The 20,836-nt window shown below is 37.6% G+C and overlaps 1 protein-coding gene across 3 annotated transcripts in view; it reads right to left on the reverse strand.

Moving 5' to 3' along the window:
• Positions 1-20,836, reverse strand: part of svep1 (sushi, von Willebrand factor type A, EGF and pentraxin domain containing 1) — a 348,473-nt gene that overhangs the window by 197,248 nt on the left and 130,389 nt on the right. For all 3 annotated transcript variants that reach the window (XM_039759390.1, XM_039759389.1, XM_039759388.1), the window contains exons 6-12: positions 18,205-18,384; positions 14,967-15,164; positions 14,664-14,782; positions 13,424-13,553; positions 9,564-9,671; positions 4,832-4,963; positions 4,048-4,239 (exon numbers count right to left, since the gene is read on the reverse strand). In XM_039759390.1, coding sequence (XP_039615324.1) covers positions 4,048-4,239; positions 4,832-4,963; positions 9,564-9,671; positions 13,424-13,553; positions 14,664-14,782; positions 14,967-15,164; positions 18,205-18,384 — 1,059 coding nt within the window. The remainder of the gene's footprint in view (positions 1-4,047; positions 4,240-4,831; positions 4,964-9,563; positions 9,672-13,423; positions 13,554-14,663; positions 14,783-14,966; positions 15,165-18,204; positions 18,385-20,836) is intronic.

Raw genomic sequence — 20,836 nt, forward strand, 5'->3', positions numbered from 1 at the left:
TAATGCATGAATAAATGTGCAACTTTCTCTCCTGCCTGTTCTGGAACCATATCTAATTGCCAGGAGTTATAGATGTAAAAGTGGGGGTAGTGTTGAACTTTAGTACCAATCAACCTTGACAGCGTGGTCAGAGTATGTAATTTGAGGCATTCTGTTAAAGCCTACATAATAAGGAGTATAAATGGACATAGGGTCATCCTAGGAGCCTACCATGACAAAACATACATAGTATGATGCCATAGCCTACAACTAATAAACAGAACAGGGGTGAAATTAATATTTAATTACATTTTATATGCACTGTCACACACGCGTGTTTAGGGGTCAACCAAAGGGCCTGAATAAATGTAGTTCCACGCCCTACTAGGAGTCGCGAAGTGCACTAATTCTCTCTTTCAGTTCCTTCAGACCATTCTTGGGAAATCCCTTCCTGTTCTGGTGCAGCCTACGACATTACTTCCGGTTCTGATCCTGATGACATCACTTGTCCTGCTGGGGTTTAAAAAGCTACCATCTTAAGAAGATACTCAGTTCTGTTTTGGACTCAATTGTGTGAACATGTCTTTACTTTTGAACAGATTTTGCAGCCAGGAAATATTATATGGGTGGCTGCTCCAAACCTTCCCAATGTCTCTTGGTCGTTCTTGTTACAGCACATAAGCATTAGGTTTTATTGAGAAATCAGGGTCATGTTTCTGAAATGAATCTTTGAAGTAAACTTTTTAGCTTTCTCCCTTTAAAAATGTATCTAAAATTGCCAGTATAGAAGTCTTGATATCTGAAGTAATTAAAATACATTAAGCTTTACCTCCAAGTGCTGTGTATTACTAATACTAATTTTATGAAGTCTCTATTATTTCTAAATGAATGCGGACGAATTTCTTTTTCACTGTCTATGTCAATCACTGTTCGCTCTGAGGCTTGTGGCCTATACACAGTGTAAATATTTAATCCTTCAAACAGTCTTACATCCTTCAGTTAGCCTTACTTCCCTGTGGTGGTGTGAATTTGTTTGTTTCCTTGTCAATGTCTGGAGGCTTGTTTGGTCATCTTTTACCAACAGAATATTTGAAAACTCTTACCATATTGAATTTAAAGACATATGCCACCCAAAATTATATTTTTTACATAATTTAATTGCCCCAAGTATTTTTTAGTGGTGGCCAAGAAAAATGTTTAATCTCGTGTTTTCATAGAGAAATTACATATAAAAAATCATCAAAGACTGAACAGGACCGAATGATGACCAATGCTAGGCAACGGCAAACAATGGAAAAACATCCATGAAAAAAAGAAAAAATATTAAAACAAAACTTGTGTTACATAATCCACATGCCAATTATCTACTCAGATGCTCAGAATGTGAAAGGAATTCGACTGTGAAAATATAAGCAAAATGTGTATGTCCGAAAAGAAAAGTCAGATTTATAAAACCTGGTGTATGCAAGTTTCTATGCAATTTACCCTTAATAAATAACAATCACCTTGTAATAATGCATACATGAATGTGCATCGAACACCACCATGCTGCATCCATATATGGAGCATGCTAATTAACCTCATACAATACTGCAGAACTTTATTTGTTGGTAAAGCAGCCTCCCACCTAACACACTGACATCCCGCTACCTGCATTCAAGAATATCTGGTTGTGCTCTGCAACTGAGAGCACAAGATCATATGTAGCTTTTTAGTGCCTCTTCTCTACATTCTGGGTGGGCCCAAGAAAGGTGTAAAGTGTCAGCATCTGAGCAGGTAACCACTATCACCTGGTATATGTAATGACAGGCCATATAAAACAATGAGGATTCGACCAGTCGCTTCAACAACATGGCAGCCATTACGTACAGCACCATCACATCTCTCAAAGCTACTTTGCTGCTTAATACATGAATCAGGGGTTGACCCAGGCCACTGAGACACAACATTTGTCAGTCTCATCTTGGCATCACAGATGACTTGTGCTTTAATAGAATGTCACTGCATACAGTTAACAAAAGTCGCTTCATCTTCGCTAGGCACCCTTATGGCAATACAAGTTAAATTTCTTCAATCACATTTGCAGAACCAGACACTGTTGCAAATTGTCATTATTATTTTAGCAAAAACATGTCATGTGGAATGTATGTATGCTCACAACATATGTAAAGTGGATGTAGAGCCTCACCGGTTGATTAATGGCTTCCAATACAGTGGGCACGATAGAGTGAAGCTTGACTGAGATATTCCTAACCTGTCAGCCAGTTCCCTGAGAAGTGACAACAGGTAGTTGATATAAACTGACAAAGGAAACAAAAAGGCTCTTCAGTGCAAATACACAGCATTGGCCCTCTTAAAAGGGAATTCAAATACATCATATTCATCACTTTTGTAGTGTAATATGTTTGTCATAATAACAGATCGGTGATATGAATTATTATACTCATGAGTTATTATTATTAAACTGGTTTGGCTGCATTTCCCTCCTTGATCTAGGGTGTCGTAATTTCCCAGTTTCTCTGAAATGTTTCATATGGATGGGTCACAGTTGTCATAAATGTATGCAAGTTCCCCTTTCAATTTTATGTGGGAATTGTGTATGCACATTTGAATCTGTTTTTGTATGTACTCAGACTTCATAAACGAGGTCACTGGCCTGAGATTGGGATCATCTAACCAGTGCACCACCATGCTGCTGCTGTATTTCAGTCAGCTAGATATAAACGGCAATGCTAAAGCTGTCAAAATGGACAGATTACTTGCAGTTTCCTTTGAGGTTTTTTTTATATATTATAGTAAACCATTATATCTCAAATGGCAACTATAGGAATCTGTCAAAACTCAATAAGGAAATGCATGCAGACAGTCCAAATAAACATTTTTTTTGCATTTAAATGAAGTAAAAACCATTAAGGGGTAATTTGTTTTACTAAATCTCCACTAAGGAATAAATTGTCTTTTCTCAAAAGCACTCAGCAATAATGTTAAAGTAATAATAAAACAACTGTAACGCTTTCAAGTCTTAGAATATTTTAACTTAGACAGAAGACAGAACTTGAATCTGCAGGAAATACACAAAGAAATGCTTTGACATGTGGCCTCGTATTGGCACTGGGTAAACCGCCATCTGCAGCTTATAAATGAATATTCATCTGATGTCAAAAAAACAAGAACAATGGAAAACTCCCTCATTCAGAGCTTACGAATATGAGGAAGGTCAAGCTGTTCTTCTGGAAAAAAGCTTAACCTTGTTTTATTATAGGAAATAATTATTCATGAATTTGATCTTAAAAAACCTATGCCAGATTTCAGGGACTTGTAGGCTGAAGGTCTTTATTGCACACAATTCTTCAAGTCCACCAGAGTATGTCAAGAAAGCACATCTCAGAAATGTGAACTGTTCCAGAAATCAGGCAGTGCATACAGTAGTTTGTTGAGAAAATATGCTTGTATTATAATGCTGTCAATACTCGTGTTGCTGTGGGATACTTACTGTTTATCAAGAAATATCTACAAAGGTATGAAACCAACTGACTAACATGTAGACACTTGGAAAACTCCTGAAATCTCCTGACGATAGCCTTCCTGTTATCCAAAAGCCTGCCATCCCTTAGCTCTTTAGCTGTGAGGCAGTAGTACTAACTACCACGACACCATGCAACACTGGGAAACAAACAATGCAGTTTATTTCCTTTGCATTCAAGAGTGAGAAGTCGGCTCATGCTGTAAGTCAGACGCAGCCAATGATGATCTTTCTGGGTCGCTTGCTGTTTTACAGGTATGAGATCCATACATTCAGAAGGTGTACTCAGGTGGACATTTTGGCATTCTAAAAAAGCACCTAGTTCTCCTTTCCTCTGATGGCTTTAGAGCTGCAAGACTTGGGTTTGCTATTGAAAATGGAATGACAAAATGGCTTATATTAATACTGCATCTCCTGTTTTACATAATAAACTGAAAAGGCTCTGAATATGTATCTGAATGGCCTGAAACTGTTGGAAAACAAGATTGTGTTGTCCTTGTGTGGCCAAAATTGTTAAACTGTATGGAACAGGAAGTGACACATACCAGAGCAGTCGGGCCAATCTGCAGAGTAAGGGGGTTTCCATAATCCATCGTGAGCACAGAAGTAGCTCTGTGCCGTCTCCTCCATTAAACCATAGCCATCCATGCAGAACAGAGTGCAGTTTACTCCTGATTCATCTTGAACACAGGAAAATTTCCCATTGATGGGGTTAAATGGGTGCTCACAAGCAGAACCTTAGTGGCAAAAATAGTAAAGACATTGTAAAATTAGTAAAAATATCAATATGATAAAGCTGGCAATTTAATTTAGAAATTAAAAGCTATTTTATTTCAGAAAAAATTTGTAAAGAATTGTTCATCAGTCATGAGTGGCTCATGTGAAAAAAGTAAAATAACATATTCAAGAAATTCAAGTGTGTTTCACTATGAATTCATTACAGCTAATAAACATACAGAGAGTTGAAAAGAATCAGAAAATAGTAAAAAAAAAATAAATTATATATATATATATATATATATATATATATATATATATATATATATATATATATATATATATATACCTGTATATCCTTTATATATATATATGACCACAGAACCCTTGTTTATATCTCAGTCCAGTTTTTCTATTATATCCCAAAATACTATGTGTTAACTTAATTCACCAACCTAAAGTACACCAGTGAGTGGCCTTGTGTGTGTGGTTGTTTTTGCAAAAGTATGCAGGGTTGCTTCCTGCCTTCTGTCAAATGCTACTGGGATAGGCTTGAGCCCGCTGAAAAAGAGAAAGTGGCTAAAGATAATGAACAGATAGCATAATACGTACCTTTGATTATAATATGTAGGTCACAAGTCCTGCTGTTGCCTGATGAATCAGTAGCAGTATACTTAACAAGCGTTTCTCCATGAGTAAAGTGATCTCCGGGTTTGTGTGTTTTTGTAATGATGAGATGGTAGCCTGGCATTCAAAAAAGTACACATTTTTTAGAGGGAATGTATTTACTAAGTTAAATACCCTGACTCTAAACTAAGGTCAATCTAAAAAAGGCTAAGGCCTTGTTTCCAGATTTTTTTCCAAGACAAACTTTTAGCTTTCCATAATTAGGCAAAAGGTCTGGCATCGCTACAGCAAAGGAATATCAGTTACAGAGTTTAAAAATTAAGGGCAGGCTTTTACTTACTTGTTTTTTCAGATTGTTATTATACATTACATTAAGTTGTTTCCCATGACTGTATTGTCTATAAGTACATCTTTATAGTTAGTAAAAAGTTAAATCTAGTATACTGTATGGGATTCTACTACTGTAATTTGTTGGCTATTTTGTTTAATATGCTGAAGTATGTCAGGTTGCCTGTGTCAGGCTAACAGAGGTCACAATACACTTATCTGGACAAGATGACTTTCACAAGGAGTGCCTGCAATGGCCGAAGGAGGTGCCCCTCAATTTCTGCACACTTTATTGTGTTGTAGATTTAATTTTAAATTGGATGAATTGTTCATTTTTGCTCATCAATCTACACTCAACAACCAATAATGACAAAGTAAAAAACCTTTGCTGTAGTAGTTCAAATTGTGGTCCTGTGAATGCTTTAATTCTTCTTGAGATGTATTTGGAACTTGGAGACCACCTGTGGCAAACTGAACTGATTGCACATCATTTAGAAAGGCACTCACCCGCGTAGATGAGGTTACACAATTCACACCACATGTCAGGAAAAAAAAAACAAGGTATGAAATCCAAGGAACTCTTCGTAGACTTTCATGCTGAAATTATGGTGAGGCAAAGGGATAAAACCATATCTAAAGCTTTGGGTGTTGGCAGGAGCACAGAAGCCTGAATATTCGTACAATGGAAGAAGTCTGGAACCACCAAGACTCTTCCTAGAGATGGCTGTCCAGCCAAACTGAGTAACTGCACAAGAAGAAGCTTGGTGGCCAAGAACCCGGTGGTCACTACAGCACAGCTGTTATAATTCATTTGCTATAATATTAAGGTTAATGTCACTGTCTTTGTAAAACACTTTTAAAGGATTCATTCACATGTGCAGGCTATGTTTGGCACAAGGGGCTAGTCTGCCTTCATTTAGAAAATCATTACTTTAGCAGTTTGAAGAATGAACAAACTGCAGTGTAGGCATTGTGCTATTCTTGTATTTGTTGGAGGTGGGGTTGAGTCTTTACTGTCCTTGTTTGGATACCAGAGAGGACCAGCACATGGAACAGCCAGTATAAAAAGGCTTGGACATGGCCAAACCCTTTGAAGCCTATGGACGGATGATGTCACCCGTCCAGAAAATCCTTTCAGCGCAGTGACGAAAATGACAGACACTATAGATCAAGATCCAACCTTGGTAGTGTCTGCTATAGCTCCCTTTTGTCTGTTATACCGCGTAAATTGTTATTAAAGAAAGCTAGGTATAATTCTCTTATGTGATTTTTGTACCGTCGTAATCACTATGGTAGGGATATCGCCTTTTAATATCATATCTCTATATTTTTGGTTACTTAAAATGCCGCAATTTTAAAGAACGTATTCAAATTAGGGAGCTTTTGCTTCTAAAGGAAACAACAGCTTGAGAAGTTCTCTGTTGAAATGTGAGAACCTGATAGAAGGATGACCACCTGAAACAGCAGCAATGACCTACAAATGACAATACACTGCAAGATACGGATTACACCATGATAAAGTCAGACAATTCACCTCACACAATTTTGGCAAATCGTGACACAGCAACCTCCTGAATTGCCATGTCGCACCCTCTGGGGTGTGGGTACCCCAGTTTGGGAACCCCTGGTGTAGCCACTCTTGAGTAAATGGCATATAACATTTTAAAATAAAAAAGATTTGCTATTCTGGTGAGACAAAAATAGAACTCTTTGGGCAAAACTCCAAGCAGCATGTATGGTGGAGACCAAGCCCTGCTCATCACCTGCCTGGTATCTTCCTCCCTACAGTGAAGCATGATGGTTGGAGCATCATACTATAGGGGTGTTTTTCAGCAGCAGGGACAGGGAGATTGGTCAAAATTATGGTGAGGCAAAGAAAAATGAATGCAGCTAAATAAAGAGTGCAAACAACCTCAGACCAGGGCTACAATTCACCTTTCAGCACTAAAATGACCTGAAACATACAACCAAGACAACACTCGAGTGGCTTCAAGACAAGTCTCTTGACTGTCCTTGAGTGGCCTACTGTAGCCAAAGCCCAGACTTAAACCCTATGGAATATCTCTGGAAAGATATGAAGATGGCAGTTTACAGACATTTCTCATCCAATCTAACAAAGCTTGAGAGGATCTGCCAGGAAGAATGGGAGAAATTATCCAAACCCAGATGTGCAAAGCTTAAACAGACTTACCCAAGAAGACTCAAAGCTGTAATTGCTGCCAAAGGGGCTTCTACAAAGTACTGATTGAAGGGTATGAATATGTATATCAAAAAGAGATTTCAGTTTTTGATTTTTAATTCAAAAAACATGTTTTGACTTTGTCATTATGGGTTATTGAGTGCAGATTGATGGGGAAAAAGTCAAATGTATACATGTAAATCTACAACACAGTAAAGTGTACAGACAGTGGAGGAATCTGAATACTTTCTGAATCCACTGTATGTAAAAACCCATATGCCAACAGGTAAACACTTTTTTACTTATTTCACTGCAGTTTAGTGGCATACATTTAAACTTGGTATACTGTATATACTTGAGTATAAGCCTACCCTAATATAAGCCGAGGTACCTAATTTTACCTACAAAAACTGTAAAAACTTATTGACTCGAGTATAAACCTAGGGTTGGGAAATGCAGCAGCTACTGGTAAGTTTCAATAATCAAAATAAATACCAATAAAATTACCGTACATTAATTGAGGCATCAGCTCATTAATTGAGTACATAGCCCGGAATGAGTCTCAGAGGCTGCACAGCATCACACAGAGCCCGCAGCAGTTCTTCTACCACCCGCAGACCAAACCAGGTACAGTGGAACCTCGGATCACGACCGTAATTCGTTCCAAAACTCAGATCGTAACCCGATTTGGTTGTGACCCGAAGTAATTTCCCCCATAGGATTGTATGTAAACTAGACCGTATGAACTGTATGTAAATATATTTTTAAATATATTTTTTTTAAAGATTTTTAAGCACAAATATAGTTTATCATACCATAGAATGCACAGCGTAATAGTAAACTAAATGTAAAAACATTGAGTAACACTGAGAAAACCTTGAACAACAGAGAAAACTAACATTGCAAGAGTTTGTGCTATAGCTCTACGAACCGCTCGCTAAAAACACTTTTTTTTAATCTGTTTTAAGCTCAGGGAAAAAAATGAATATTTGAAAAATCCGTAATTTAATAAACCACCAAGAAAAGTAACATTACAACAATGCATGCTACGAACCGATCGCTGTAAACAGAAGTGAAGTGGAGGTTAAAATCCAATAGAAAAAAGTCTTCATTAAATACAACAAGGTCAAAACAATGCTTGAATCTGTCTCTTTAAAAACAAGCCTGGTGCATTCTTTAACTGCCTTCTCGGCCTTATGCGGCCAGCTGTCTCTCTCACCCGCACGCGTGCGTGTGTCTCTGTGTGTCTCTCGCGCGTGTGTGTGTGTCTCTTTCGTGTATGTCTGTGTGTGTGTTGCACTCTCTCTCTCTCTCGCTCGCTGCACAGGGAATGCACAGGGAGAGATTGAACACGTGCGTAAATCATCGGCACGTACAAACCAAAAAAGTGGCTTGTTCGTATACCAAGTGTGTGGTTGTGAACAGATGCAAAAGTTTGGCTAACTTTTTGGTCGTAACTTGAGTTGTACATGTTCAGAGACGATTGTGAACCCAGGTTCACTCCAGCTTTCTGTCGGGTTGGCAGGGGCAGCGGAACCTGACTTGAATATAAGTCGAGGGTGACTTTTTTCAGCACATTTTGGGTGCTGAAAAACTCAGTTTATATTCGAGTATATACGGTACTTTGGCAACATTGCATTAAATATTGTGCTATTCAACACTGTAATTATTTTTATTTAAACATAATACATGTGTTTGCTTTGTGACACAATTCAAGGTAACTTAATGAATTTAATTTTGGACATTATTTATATGACTCCTTGTGAATATTTTTGATATTAATACAGCTTAAGAAAGGTTATATTTTGAGTGGTAATTTTAAACCTGCATATTTCAAACTCAAATTAATTTGTAAGCTTGTATAAATTACATTTTTAGATTAGAAAACCATGGAGTAAATCAGTCTCTTATGACACTACCCTTTAGACTGACAATATTTTAAAATGCTGGCCAATAAGAACAACTTTACAGTAAAAACAAGGGTGTGGCACACAGTAAAGGCAATATGTCATAATGCAAGTAGTAATAAAGCCACAGCAGACACCACGTCATTGAGGAAAATTATAAGATAGGGTGAAAATTTGGTTAACCTACTGGAAGAGAAACCACTGTCTTCTAAAATAACACCAACATTCTGTAAGCATATTAACTTATTTTAGTACTTTGTTTTCATCACCCAGCATTCCATTTATCAAAACTCAAAATTTATACCTGAATTATCAGAGAACTGTGGCTCCTCCCAATGGACACTGACTTCACGTTCCACAGTCTGGAGTGGGGCAGGTGATCTGCATTTGTCAATCACTGGTGGTTCTGCATCTGAAAAAAAATTATTTTATGTTACTCAAGTTCGGGTCTTACTAAATTGCCTTCATTATCCTACACAGCGTGACAAAAATATTAGCACCCAGAAACTGTGTTCCAGTTTGCATCAAAACTACCATACAGAGAACAATTTATTTAAAGACCATTAGGGGTATAATGAATATTTAACTGAGGCACAAATGGTGTCTTGTAGCACATCCATCCAAGTATTACGCAAACCACTACTCTTAGTAATTACACTACTCTTAGTAACAAAAAGCTTATAAAAGGCTTGAGGTGGACTGTAGTTAGCTTCTTGGAAGGTACACTACCCCACTGAAGAAAAGGAAGTTTAATTTTTACAATTATAAGTCAATCTATGCCATCTGCTTTGAACTGTAAATAGGTGAACTGAAGCATGTTTTGAATGTAGTTTTTTTGAAGCCATCACCTGTACACTCACTTCCAGGTAGTTACTTTTTTGAAAGATGCAGGCACTAAGTATTCCATTTCTCACATCTTTTCCTACTACAGAATATTGGCACTTGCACTTTGTGTTCTTTGAATGGCATTAACTTTCTCCCTGCCACACATCTTTCCACAACGGAAAGTTAAATGTTATTTTATTGTGGTCCATATTTTCATCAATTTATTGGTTTACTGTTTGTGGGCAGTTCCAACCAATAACTAGAAACTTATGCCCAGGGCCAACATTATGTAGAGGTTTGTATGATTGGTGGCAGGAAAACATAAACATATTGGTGCACAGCCCAACTGCCACCAGTAAATGATAGAGATTACCATAACTAATGGCATCCCACATTAAAACATTGTGTATTATAGTGGTAGTGGCAGATGACCATGGATCCTGCCCCACTGGGTTGCCTGGAAGAAGGACGGACTGGGAGAGGGGCATTTCTTTCCCTGGGCGTAAAGGGGCAGCCCCCCTGGATTCCATCAGGGCCACGGAGATGAAGCTGGGAAGCTCAACCCTGTGGGACCCGTGGCCACCACCAGGGGGTGCCTGGACGGTCCTGGAGCTCTGAAGGACAGCACTTCCGCCACACCAGGAAGTGCTGCCGAACCAGGAACTATGAATGCCCGGAGTGCTTCTGGGTGCAAGGGCAGCACTCCTGCCACACTAGGAAGTGCTGCCGGAAGACCATTACAGAGCACCTGGAGCACATTCGGAGTGAGATAAAAGGGGCCGCTTCACTCCATTCGGGGGACGGAGTCGGGTGGAAGAGGACAGAGGTTGCGAGAGAGGAGTATAGGTGGCTGAAGGAAGGAAAAGCACTGAGTATAGTGTGGTGATTTGTGCACTGTGTTGGTGTTGTGTGTTGCACAATAAAGGGTGCGTGTTTTGAACATTCAGAGTCCGTGTCTGTCTGTGCCGAGGTTGGTCTTTCACATGATGTACAAATCTACAAGGTACTGGGAATACATTGATGTTCACATCTTTTCTGTTGTAATTTGGCCTATTTTGTAAACCACAAGAACTCTGGACTGGTGCTGCATCAGTCAGGTGAAGTTCTGATAAGCACAGGTACCTAACAACATTCACACAACAAGCTTTGTAGAGAAGATATTATGTCTTGTGTACAAGATCTAACAGATCAATTGTCATTGAGAGTGTTGTCTCATGACATTAAGATGTATCCCGATATGTCAAAACGAAACTGTGCATAAAAAGGAAGCATGTGTGCATATGAGAGAACAGAATACATTTATAGAGCTGTCCCTGATAGAAGACAGGCCCCATCACCTTGTACCAAACCTTATACACAAAGTAATTTGTAATCCATTTATATGGATTATGCACATAGGCTGAGATTGCAATATTTGTAAGTTACAAAAAGAGTAAGCAGTAATGTCAGAAGAGAAGAGTGGGTTAAAATATATATTCTTGAGCAGTTTTGCTTTTATTGAGACCCTGCACCCACTCGTTTGCTATGGTCACATTTGGATGTTTTGCAGACTAGAAAAAGAACAGGAGGAATGAAGCTAACTGATATTGTAAAGCATTTGGATTTTGCTGTAAATAAACAAGCTTCAGGTCATCAATTCTCAGAGAAGGCATTAAAGACACAAACTTACTCATTACAGGTTAATTAAAGATTGTCTGATAATCCACCTAACGATATGTCTTTGACCTACACTATTGGTCAAATGTTTTACAACACCTGATGTTAATCTTCAGGTTGAAATGCAACAAATGACCTAAATGGTGAAAAGGTAAGCAGTATAATGCCAGAGGTTTAAATGTTAAGTTTAGGCTAGCAAAAACTGATAAAAGGAAACATCCGAATATTACAAATCAGCCTACTTCAGGGAACACCTAATAGGTTCTCCAACAATTAAAGTTAAATAAGCTTTGCAAGTTGAATCAAACAATTTTCACAGGTGTCCCAACTTCTTTTGATTACTTAAAAACCCTCTGTCTTCTGTACAATGCATGTATTGTGCACGTTGCAAAAGTATATCATTACTGTGTTTCACCAACAAATTCAAGCAAAAAAAAAGAAGAAGAAAATATAAAAAGTAAAATACATCATGTTTATGGTTTGAATTCATTTTTTTCATTAACGATGGATTTGCGAAAAAAGTAAAATAAAACTTCATGCTTTACACACTGTATCAAGTATTTGTTTTTGAAAATGTTATGTAAACAGCCACTCATTTTCTCAAACATATTTTGACAATTTCATGCACAAACCTGAAATGCTAGAACTGTTTTGACTTTAATGAAACCAGTTCATGAGAACTTCTATTTTTGAGGTAATAGTAGTATCATCATGTGCATTGAGCACAGTGAAATTTTTGCTTGCTTGTCCAACCAACCTGCAACACTCCAATGCCAAGATAAACAATTTTATAATAAAATACAGACTGTATTCAATATTTTACCATGACCATAAATGTTTAAAATACAACTTGTATCAAATTCAAATTTTGGAAATTTCCATTTAAACTGTTTTTCAATGATTACAATGTAGAAAGGTAATCTTCATAAAAATGTTATGAATGAATTAATTGAGAATAAAATGTTTGATTTTTTTAAATGCCCAACCACCATGGAAGAGGCCACCAAATCCTCAGAGAGAAGACTTGAAATGTCTACCTACATACATCTTTAGTCTCTTATGATTAGTAGACATTTACTGTATTTACTTCTGTCACAAAAACACTGATTTCAATTTTGCTGTTTATAAATTTTGTCCATGGAATATGTGTGTGCTGCCAACTAAAGTAATCAGAGTATGAAGGAAGCTGCATGACCTCTGAGTGAGCCAGATTTATTTTTATTACAAGGCTGCCATTATACCAGTGGCACTGAAAAGAATGCAAAAAGCAATGAAAATGTGTATGCCAGTTAAAAAACACACACACACACTCACACACACAGACACACTTCTAAACTCAATCATACCAGCCCAATTTCAAGAGGCCAATTAACCTAAAATATACATTTTCGGCACATGTTGTGGAAACTGGAATGCCTGGAGTAAAAACAAACAGAAAGTTACAAAAATGGTTAATTCATAAGAATTCAGCCTTTTATATGTACGTAAATGAAGGCATAAATTGCTTAAAGAAGCTGTCTTGATTAGCAGTTAGAAAAGAATAAAGGCAGCTCTTAACATGCTTTAAAATTAGATCGATTTCATGCATCTTATCAAAGTTTGATTCATCCCATTTCTTTTTTTTAGTTGAGTTTTAGAAAAGACATGCTAATCCTAAATGTTAAAAACAAAACATGAGCTTACCAACCACTTTCACCTTAAAAGAGCAGTTAGCATGGTTTCCTGACTGATCAGTAGCAGTATACGTTATCTGAATGTCTCCAATGGGAAAAGTGTGAGGTGGGATGAAAGCTGGTGTCACTTGAATAGATACCTTGTGAGATAAAAGACACAATTATAAACTGAAATACCAGTGTATCTATGTAAACACTGTGATTTGTTGATTCTTGGATTCAACCTATTTTTAAGTAAAGAGACAATTTCTAACAATGTTTTTTCTACTCTCAGTCTGGAAAAATCAGAGGTAATCTGGTATTTATAAGACTTTTGTAAGATGTGTATATTAATTCACAATCCATCAAGGAGTATAGTTGTTTCTTCTTTCGTTGGCTTTCATTTGAAGCATTTAAAAGATAAATGTTGTGCAGCAGCAGTCCAAGACAGAGCACAATTACATTAATCAACTAAACTGATGTTTCTTAAATCAATATAAAAAAAGCATATAATTCTATGCATTTCTTGTGTCATTAACATAGAGTAGAAAGAACATCAGCTAAAAGTAGAAAATTAGCAGGGGAAAAACTCTGCAACAACAGGAGGTTCCACCACTACATATGAGATGTGTTTATTTAATTGATACGAAACTTCTGCAAATTTTTAATTTTCCCTCCCATCCAAAATAAAAACTGTGAGAGCTGTTCATTTTATTAGCAACCACAACAGAGAATGGTGCACACAAAGGGAACCGGTGGACTCCATGTAGACAATTACCTGCCCAGTATTTAATATGAAGTACCTGATACGCTAATCATTGCATCACTGCGCTACCCCGTGTGGACATGCATTTTCATAGTTTCAAGTAAGTTGGCAAACAAACTCGTCCTGCCACTCTCGCTTTATTTTTTAAGCAGTTTCATTAAAAAGATTCCTTGCTTCACTATTTCTCCTCTTAGTAGTATACTAGTCGGTGTACAACAGGTGGTGATACTGCAGCTACAGTATATTTTTCCAATCTCATGAGATAACAACAATGTCTTGTTTTAGAAAGGAGACTATAATTACTTGTGACCATAACTAAGTAAAATCAGCCTGAGTATTGCCATTATATGTATGAATGTTATAATACATACTGTACATTAACTTGAAATGAATACTTATATAAATGCCAGTAAACAAGGTATGCTTGACACAAGTTTTAAAATACTCATTCAGCAAAAAATAATAATAATAATCATCATTATCATCATCATCATTCTTGTCTCACCTGTTCATTAGAATTATCTTTTCCATGGGGGACGATCCAGCTAATATTGGCTATGTTTTGATGTTCCATTGTTTCTGTCACAATATCCTTTGGGCAAATAATTTGAGGTGGTTCTGAATCTATATTTCCAAGAGATACATATTATAGATATAGTAGTGCAGTGGTTGGAAAATCTGTCTTTTGAGATTTTCATTAGACTACTAATTTCTGTTAGAAATTATTACATTATCAATGAAATTTACTTTTTAAGGTATATAATTCCATTGGACAATTGAAGTTTAGTACAAAATGTTACTTTCATACCTCTGCAAGTCCCTTTTTTAATACTGGTGTTCCATTTCCCTGAGCTGAGGCACTGTATTTTGTCTGCTATGCCTGAAATTGTATAACCAGGTTTACAGCGGAGAAAACATTCTGTTCCAACTTTTGCAGGTTCCTCCCCACAAGAAGACGGCATCAAAACATATGTTTTAGAATGTTCTAGTGCAGGGCATTGGGTTTCTGTAAATAAATTTAACATATAATTTCACAAAAAAAAAATCAAAAAAGAATGCATTCATCTTACAAAATGAATAAATAAATAATCTTTCCCACAACCTTTCAAATAATCTTGCTCTATTTAAAGGTGTGCACGGACATAAACAGTCTATGCAATGTTCTCGATTGAAGATTATATTAATTCTACTCCACAAATGAGGATGGCCACTAATCAATTTACAAGATCTATGATCAATGATCTTATTTTGAGGTTGCAGACTCTTGAACATCATATTCAGAATAAGGTTTATTTATTATCTTATTTTTTATTTCAAAACAATCATATTAATAGAACTTGTCTCTAATAATGGCAATGAAAGAAAAATTAAACTGGATTAATACAAAATCCATACAAAATACTGTATGTATTTGTATGTATGTATTTGAGCCAGGAAAAAGGCTGTTATTTCAAAATATACCCTTCATACATTCCCAGCATACACCTGGCCATATAATCAAAGTGTAACAACACCTATTTTAACCAGCAGGGATGCTACTGGAGCAGATCCAGATTACTCAAGATCCAAGACCGAATGCAAATGTTCCCAAAAACACTAGAGGATAGTATGTTGTAGCCTTAAATGAGTACTTGGGAGGAAAGCTTCCAACTCTACAATGGCGGGAATAGGTAGTAAAGCCTGGTGCCACCAGGGAGAGCCTCAAACTGACAACACTAGGGCTTTGCATGGCTACTTAAATTGGAAATACTTGTGACTGGGGACTCAACAGTGATAAGGGACCCGGGCTTTAAAGCCCCTAGAAGGTGCTCTGTGCTATCAGACATAGCTAATGGAAAAATTAGTAATGATCAATTAGCATCCTAAATTTGATGTAGTAATGATTTCCACTTTGATCTGAGCTCACAGCTCAGAGGTTCCTCTGTCTGTCATGAGAGTTACTAAGTGTCTCGGCTGTTCGATGCACAGAGTATTGCATTTGTCACTGTGCATATAGCTGTGCGCATTAACAAAATACAATAATATTACTTTTTAAGTTTTGTTACAAGTAAACAACTTGTTTGACCTTTTTATTATTATATCATGATGTTTAGTAGCTTTCATGGGGTCAGATTTTTAGAAAGACTTTACTGTGATCTGGGAAAAAAAAAAAGATATTCATATAAAACAATAACTGTGACCTGGTGTGATTCTTAAAAAATACAGACTGGAACATGAAGTGAGCTTACCTTGCAGATGTGCTTCTGCTTTTGAAAAAGTTTAATTTAATCACTTCAGGAAATATATAAAACAATATTCAGCAGTAAAATTTAACTTCAGATGCAATGAATTAAAAACAATTTCTCTGATGACCTCAAAACCTAACTGACCAAATGAATAAAAGAGAAAATAGCAATGAAGATTATAATTTTAATCAACTAAACTCATTAGCGGCTGGGATGGGAATCAGCACCTCCAAATCCGAGACCATGGTCCTCAGCCGCAAAAGGGTGGAGTGCTCTCTCAGGGTTGGGAGCGAGATCCTGCCCCAAGTGAAGGAATTCAAGTATCTCGGGGTCTTGTTCACGAGTGACGGAAGAATGGAGCGTGAGATTGACAGGCAGAACTGCGTGGCTTCCTCAGTGATGCGGGCTCTGCATCGGCCTGTCTTGGTGAAAAAGGAACTGAGCCGTAAGGCAAAGCGCTCAATTTACCAGTCGATCTACGTTCCTACCCTCACCTATGGTCCACATCAAGAGGATTCAGATGATGTGGCTCGAGCATCTGATCAGAATGCTTCCTGGACGCCTCCCTGGTGAGGTGTTCTGGGCACGTCTAACCGGGAGAAGGCCCCGGGGAAGACCCAGGACACGCTGGAGGGTCTCCCGACTTGCCTGGGAACGCCTTGAGATTACCCCGGAAGAGCTAGAAGAAGTGGCCAGGGAGAGGGAAGAGTAGGCATCTCTGCTCAAGCTGCTGCCCCCGTGACCTGATCTCGGATAGGCAGAAGAGGATGGATGGATGGATGGATAAATTCATTAGTTAAAATTGAAGACTATTTTCTTAACCGTTTGCCATGACAAAAGGATTTTTATGAATTCGGGATCCATTTAATATCGTTGAACTAGTAAAGATTGATCTGTCAACAACTGAAGAAGAAATGTTCCTGTCATCTTTGCTAAGATGTTATGTAAAAATATTTGAAGAATAGCTTACTTCTTGATAAATTCAAGGTAAAAAATTATACTGAATGACATATTTTAAATGAATAAGCATTTAAGATCCTACTCCAGTTTGATTCTATATGCTTATGTGAAAGTAAATTTTTGACTGTCAATGCAACAAAAACAAAATATCAACAAATGAAAAATATGACACCTACACTAAGGTTATCTTTAACAAACCTTACACCAAACATTGATAATTTGTGTCACACAATGGCAGCTTACTTTTACTTCTGTCATGATAAAAACATGAAACAGTTTGTATTATTGCATCTCTTTACATAAATATATACTTTATATGCATACATTTATACATATTTTCTTAATTTACATCTTTTTCATATAACTACTTATTTCATAATTTCCTTTTTAAATTTTCATAGCGGTTCCACAGATCTACTTTTTTAACTAAGACTCCACAGTCCCAAAAAGTTTAAGAAACACAGCCTGTAGGGTATTGACCAAAGAGTTGGTTTTGCATTGTGTCAGTTTTTTACCAATTTCTGAAGTGTGCATTTTGCAGGAGCATTGGCAGCAGGGCAACCCCTCATTTCCCAATTTGCAAGAGCCTGTATTAATATGCACGTCCACATTCCACATACAGATTAGACATGTAGGTAACTGACCTGAAAACAAAATGTGCATATGGAGTTACCACTGGATTTACCTGTCTAAGTGCACTGATGCAAAAAACAGGACAGGGCCCCTTACCGTGCACGTCACTGCTTTTTTTGTGCAACACCTTGTATATGGTGCGTATGTCAGACTTGTACTTGCAAATATCAGAAATACAAAAGCAGTATAATTATGTGATAGAAGAATATATGATTGAAACAAACATACCAAGACACTGTGGTGGTGGACCATCCCACTGAGAATTCACTTGGCATGTAAGCCTTTGTCGACCCCTCAGTTGATAACCATCCTCACAGTTCAATTGACACACAGTCCTATAAGAAACGTCTCTAGTTGTACAATTGACGTGGCCATGCTTGGGTGCAGTAATTCTTGGGCATAACCGAGCTATAGTAAGAAAAACATGAAATACAACCTCAATTTACAAATGAGAAAAAGCATTTATATTCCTATTATTTGTCAAAATTATCAACACTCTGTTAAAAGATGTGTAATGCAGAAGAGCAGTTTCTGACCAGATTTTTATAAGCCAGTTTCACAATGTGAAGGCAGCTTGAAGAACTTGCAAGTATAAACACTACACATACACAAAATGCCTGCTGGACTATGACCTTTGCCATGTTGAGTACAATTGGCATACAAAAAAAAGAATACACTGAACTGGCTTAAATTTTAATAACAACTAGATAGTGCTAAATTGTCAATCGATGTTTCAATTTACATTCTATCTCGTGGTTCCTCCTTCTTCTGCCCTTGTGGCCTGTCATATTTTTTAATTTTCTGGCAAGCACTATTTCTATCTTGAATTAAGAACGCTAGATTTGAAGGTCAAGATTGCAAGAGCATACTTCACACTCCTAACAGTATGCATCCAGATATGAGTGAATACCTAAGCCAACACATCACACACCAAAGTGACTAGTATTTAATTTACCTGACATCACCATGTTGCAGTCATCTTGCAACCCTGAACTTCCTGTGAAGGTAATCAGGGCAGTGATTTGGAAATTCGGGACCAGGAGCTTCATTAAAAAAGCTTGTATATGCACATTTCAAGGCTCTTTCTGTGTGTAACCATCGTAATTTAAAAAAGGAAGACTTGATGGAAGAACATGTTGTCATACACGTGCACATGGGGATAGCTTGCAGGCTCAAACAGTGTTATTCGTCAGCCAGACCAGGAGCTGGCACTGTCATCAGGAGGGAGACTGTTCCAACAGCCAATGAAGTTCTGTAGCCCCATGATTGTATATGCATGAGGCTGATCAACATGTACCATATATGGATGTTTCAGGGCAGCGTTTGAGGCGCATTCACATATGCACATTTACAAGGTTATTGTCATTTATGAAGGGTAAATTGCATAGAAATGCGCATACACTATGCTTTATAAACCTATTTATAAATATAAATTTTTCTTTTTTGGCATACGCATTTTCTTTTTTTCTGTGGTGGGCTGGCGCCCTGCCCGGGGTTTGTTTCCTGCCTTGCGCCCTGTGTTGGCTGGGATTGGCTCCAGCAGACCCCCATGACCCTGTAATTGGGATATAGCGGGTTGGATAATAGATGGATGGAAGGATTTTCTTGTTTTTTTGATGTGCACATATTTTAATGCTTGAATCCATAAAGTTTTAGAAATGAGGCTCCAGGAGATGAACAGTAATAAATAAAGAAGCTAAAAACATATAACTGGGAAACCAAAACCAAAACTGTAAGTCAAAAAAACACAAAACTGATAATTACTAACCAGAACTTCCAAAATAAAGGGAAAGAGCACTGGAGAGTTTGGGTTAATCCACTCACGCCAGAACCATAGAAGGCAACCATGATCTACGCCAGTGTATCCTAACCTTGGTCCTGGGGGCACACTGTGGCTGCAGGTTTTTGTTCCAACCAGCTTCTGTTCTTAATTGGACTCCTGGGCTAATTAAGTAATGTGTTATTTCCCAAGTTCTGTGTTTTGGGAACAATATAGAAATTAGAAAATGAAATATATATATATATATATATATATATATATATATATATATAAAATACCAGCTTAGAGAAGTAGTGTGTTAAAGAAGTAATGAAAAAGAAAAGGAAACATTTTAAAAATAACGTAACATGATTGACAATGTAACTGTGTTGTCATTGTCATGAGTGTTGCTGGCATATATATATATACAGAGGGCTCAATTGTGTAGACACCCTAAAATCAGAGTGAAATGAAGATGTGGCAGGCTAGTCCATTTTTTCAAAAACTTAATTTCTGCTACTCAAAATGCTTTTCAGTATCTTGTGTGGCCCCCACAAGCTTGTATGCATGCTTGACAACGTCGGGGCATGCTCCTAATGAGACGATGGATGGTGTCTTGTGGCATTTCCTCCCAGATCTGTATGAGGGCATCCCTGAGCTGTTGTACAGTCTGAGGAGCAACCTGGCGCCTAATGGACCGAAACATAATGTCCCACAGATGTTCTATTGGGTTTAAGTCAGGGGATCGTGAAGGCCATTCAATTGTTTCAATTCCTTCATCCTCCAGGTACTGCCTGCATACTCTTGCCACATGAGGCCGGGCATTGTCGTTCATTAGGAGGAAACCAGGACCTACTGCACCAGCGTAGGGTCTGACAATGGGTTCAAGGATTTCATCTCGATACCTTATGGCAGTCAGAGCACCATTTCCTACGCAGTAGATGTCTGTGTGTCCCTCCATGGATATGCCTCCCCAGACCATCACTGACCCACCACCAAACCTGTCATGTTGAACGGCGTTGCAGGCAGCATATCATTCTCCTTGTCTTCTCCAGACTCTTTCACGTCTATCACAGCTGCTCAGGGTGAACCTGCTCTCGT

The sequence above is a fragment of the Polypterus senegalus genome, chromosome 7, assembly GCF_016835505.1.
Source record: "Polypterus senegalus isolate Bchr_013 chromosome 7, ASM1683550v1, whole genome shotgun sequence".
Classification (NCBI taxonomy): domain Eukaryota; kingdom Metazoa; phylum Chordata; class Cladistia; order Polypteriformes; family Polypteridae; genus Polypterus; species Polypterus senegalus.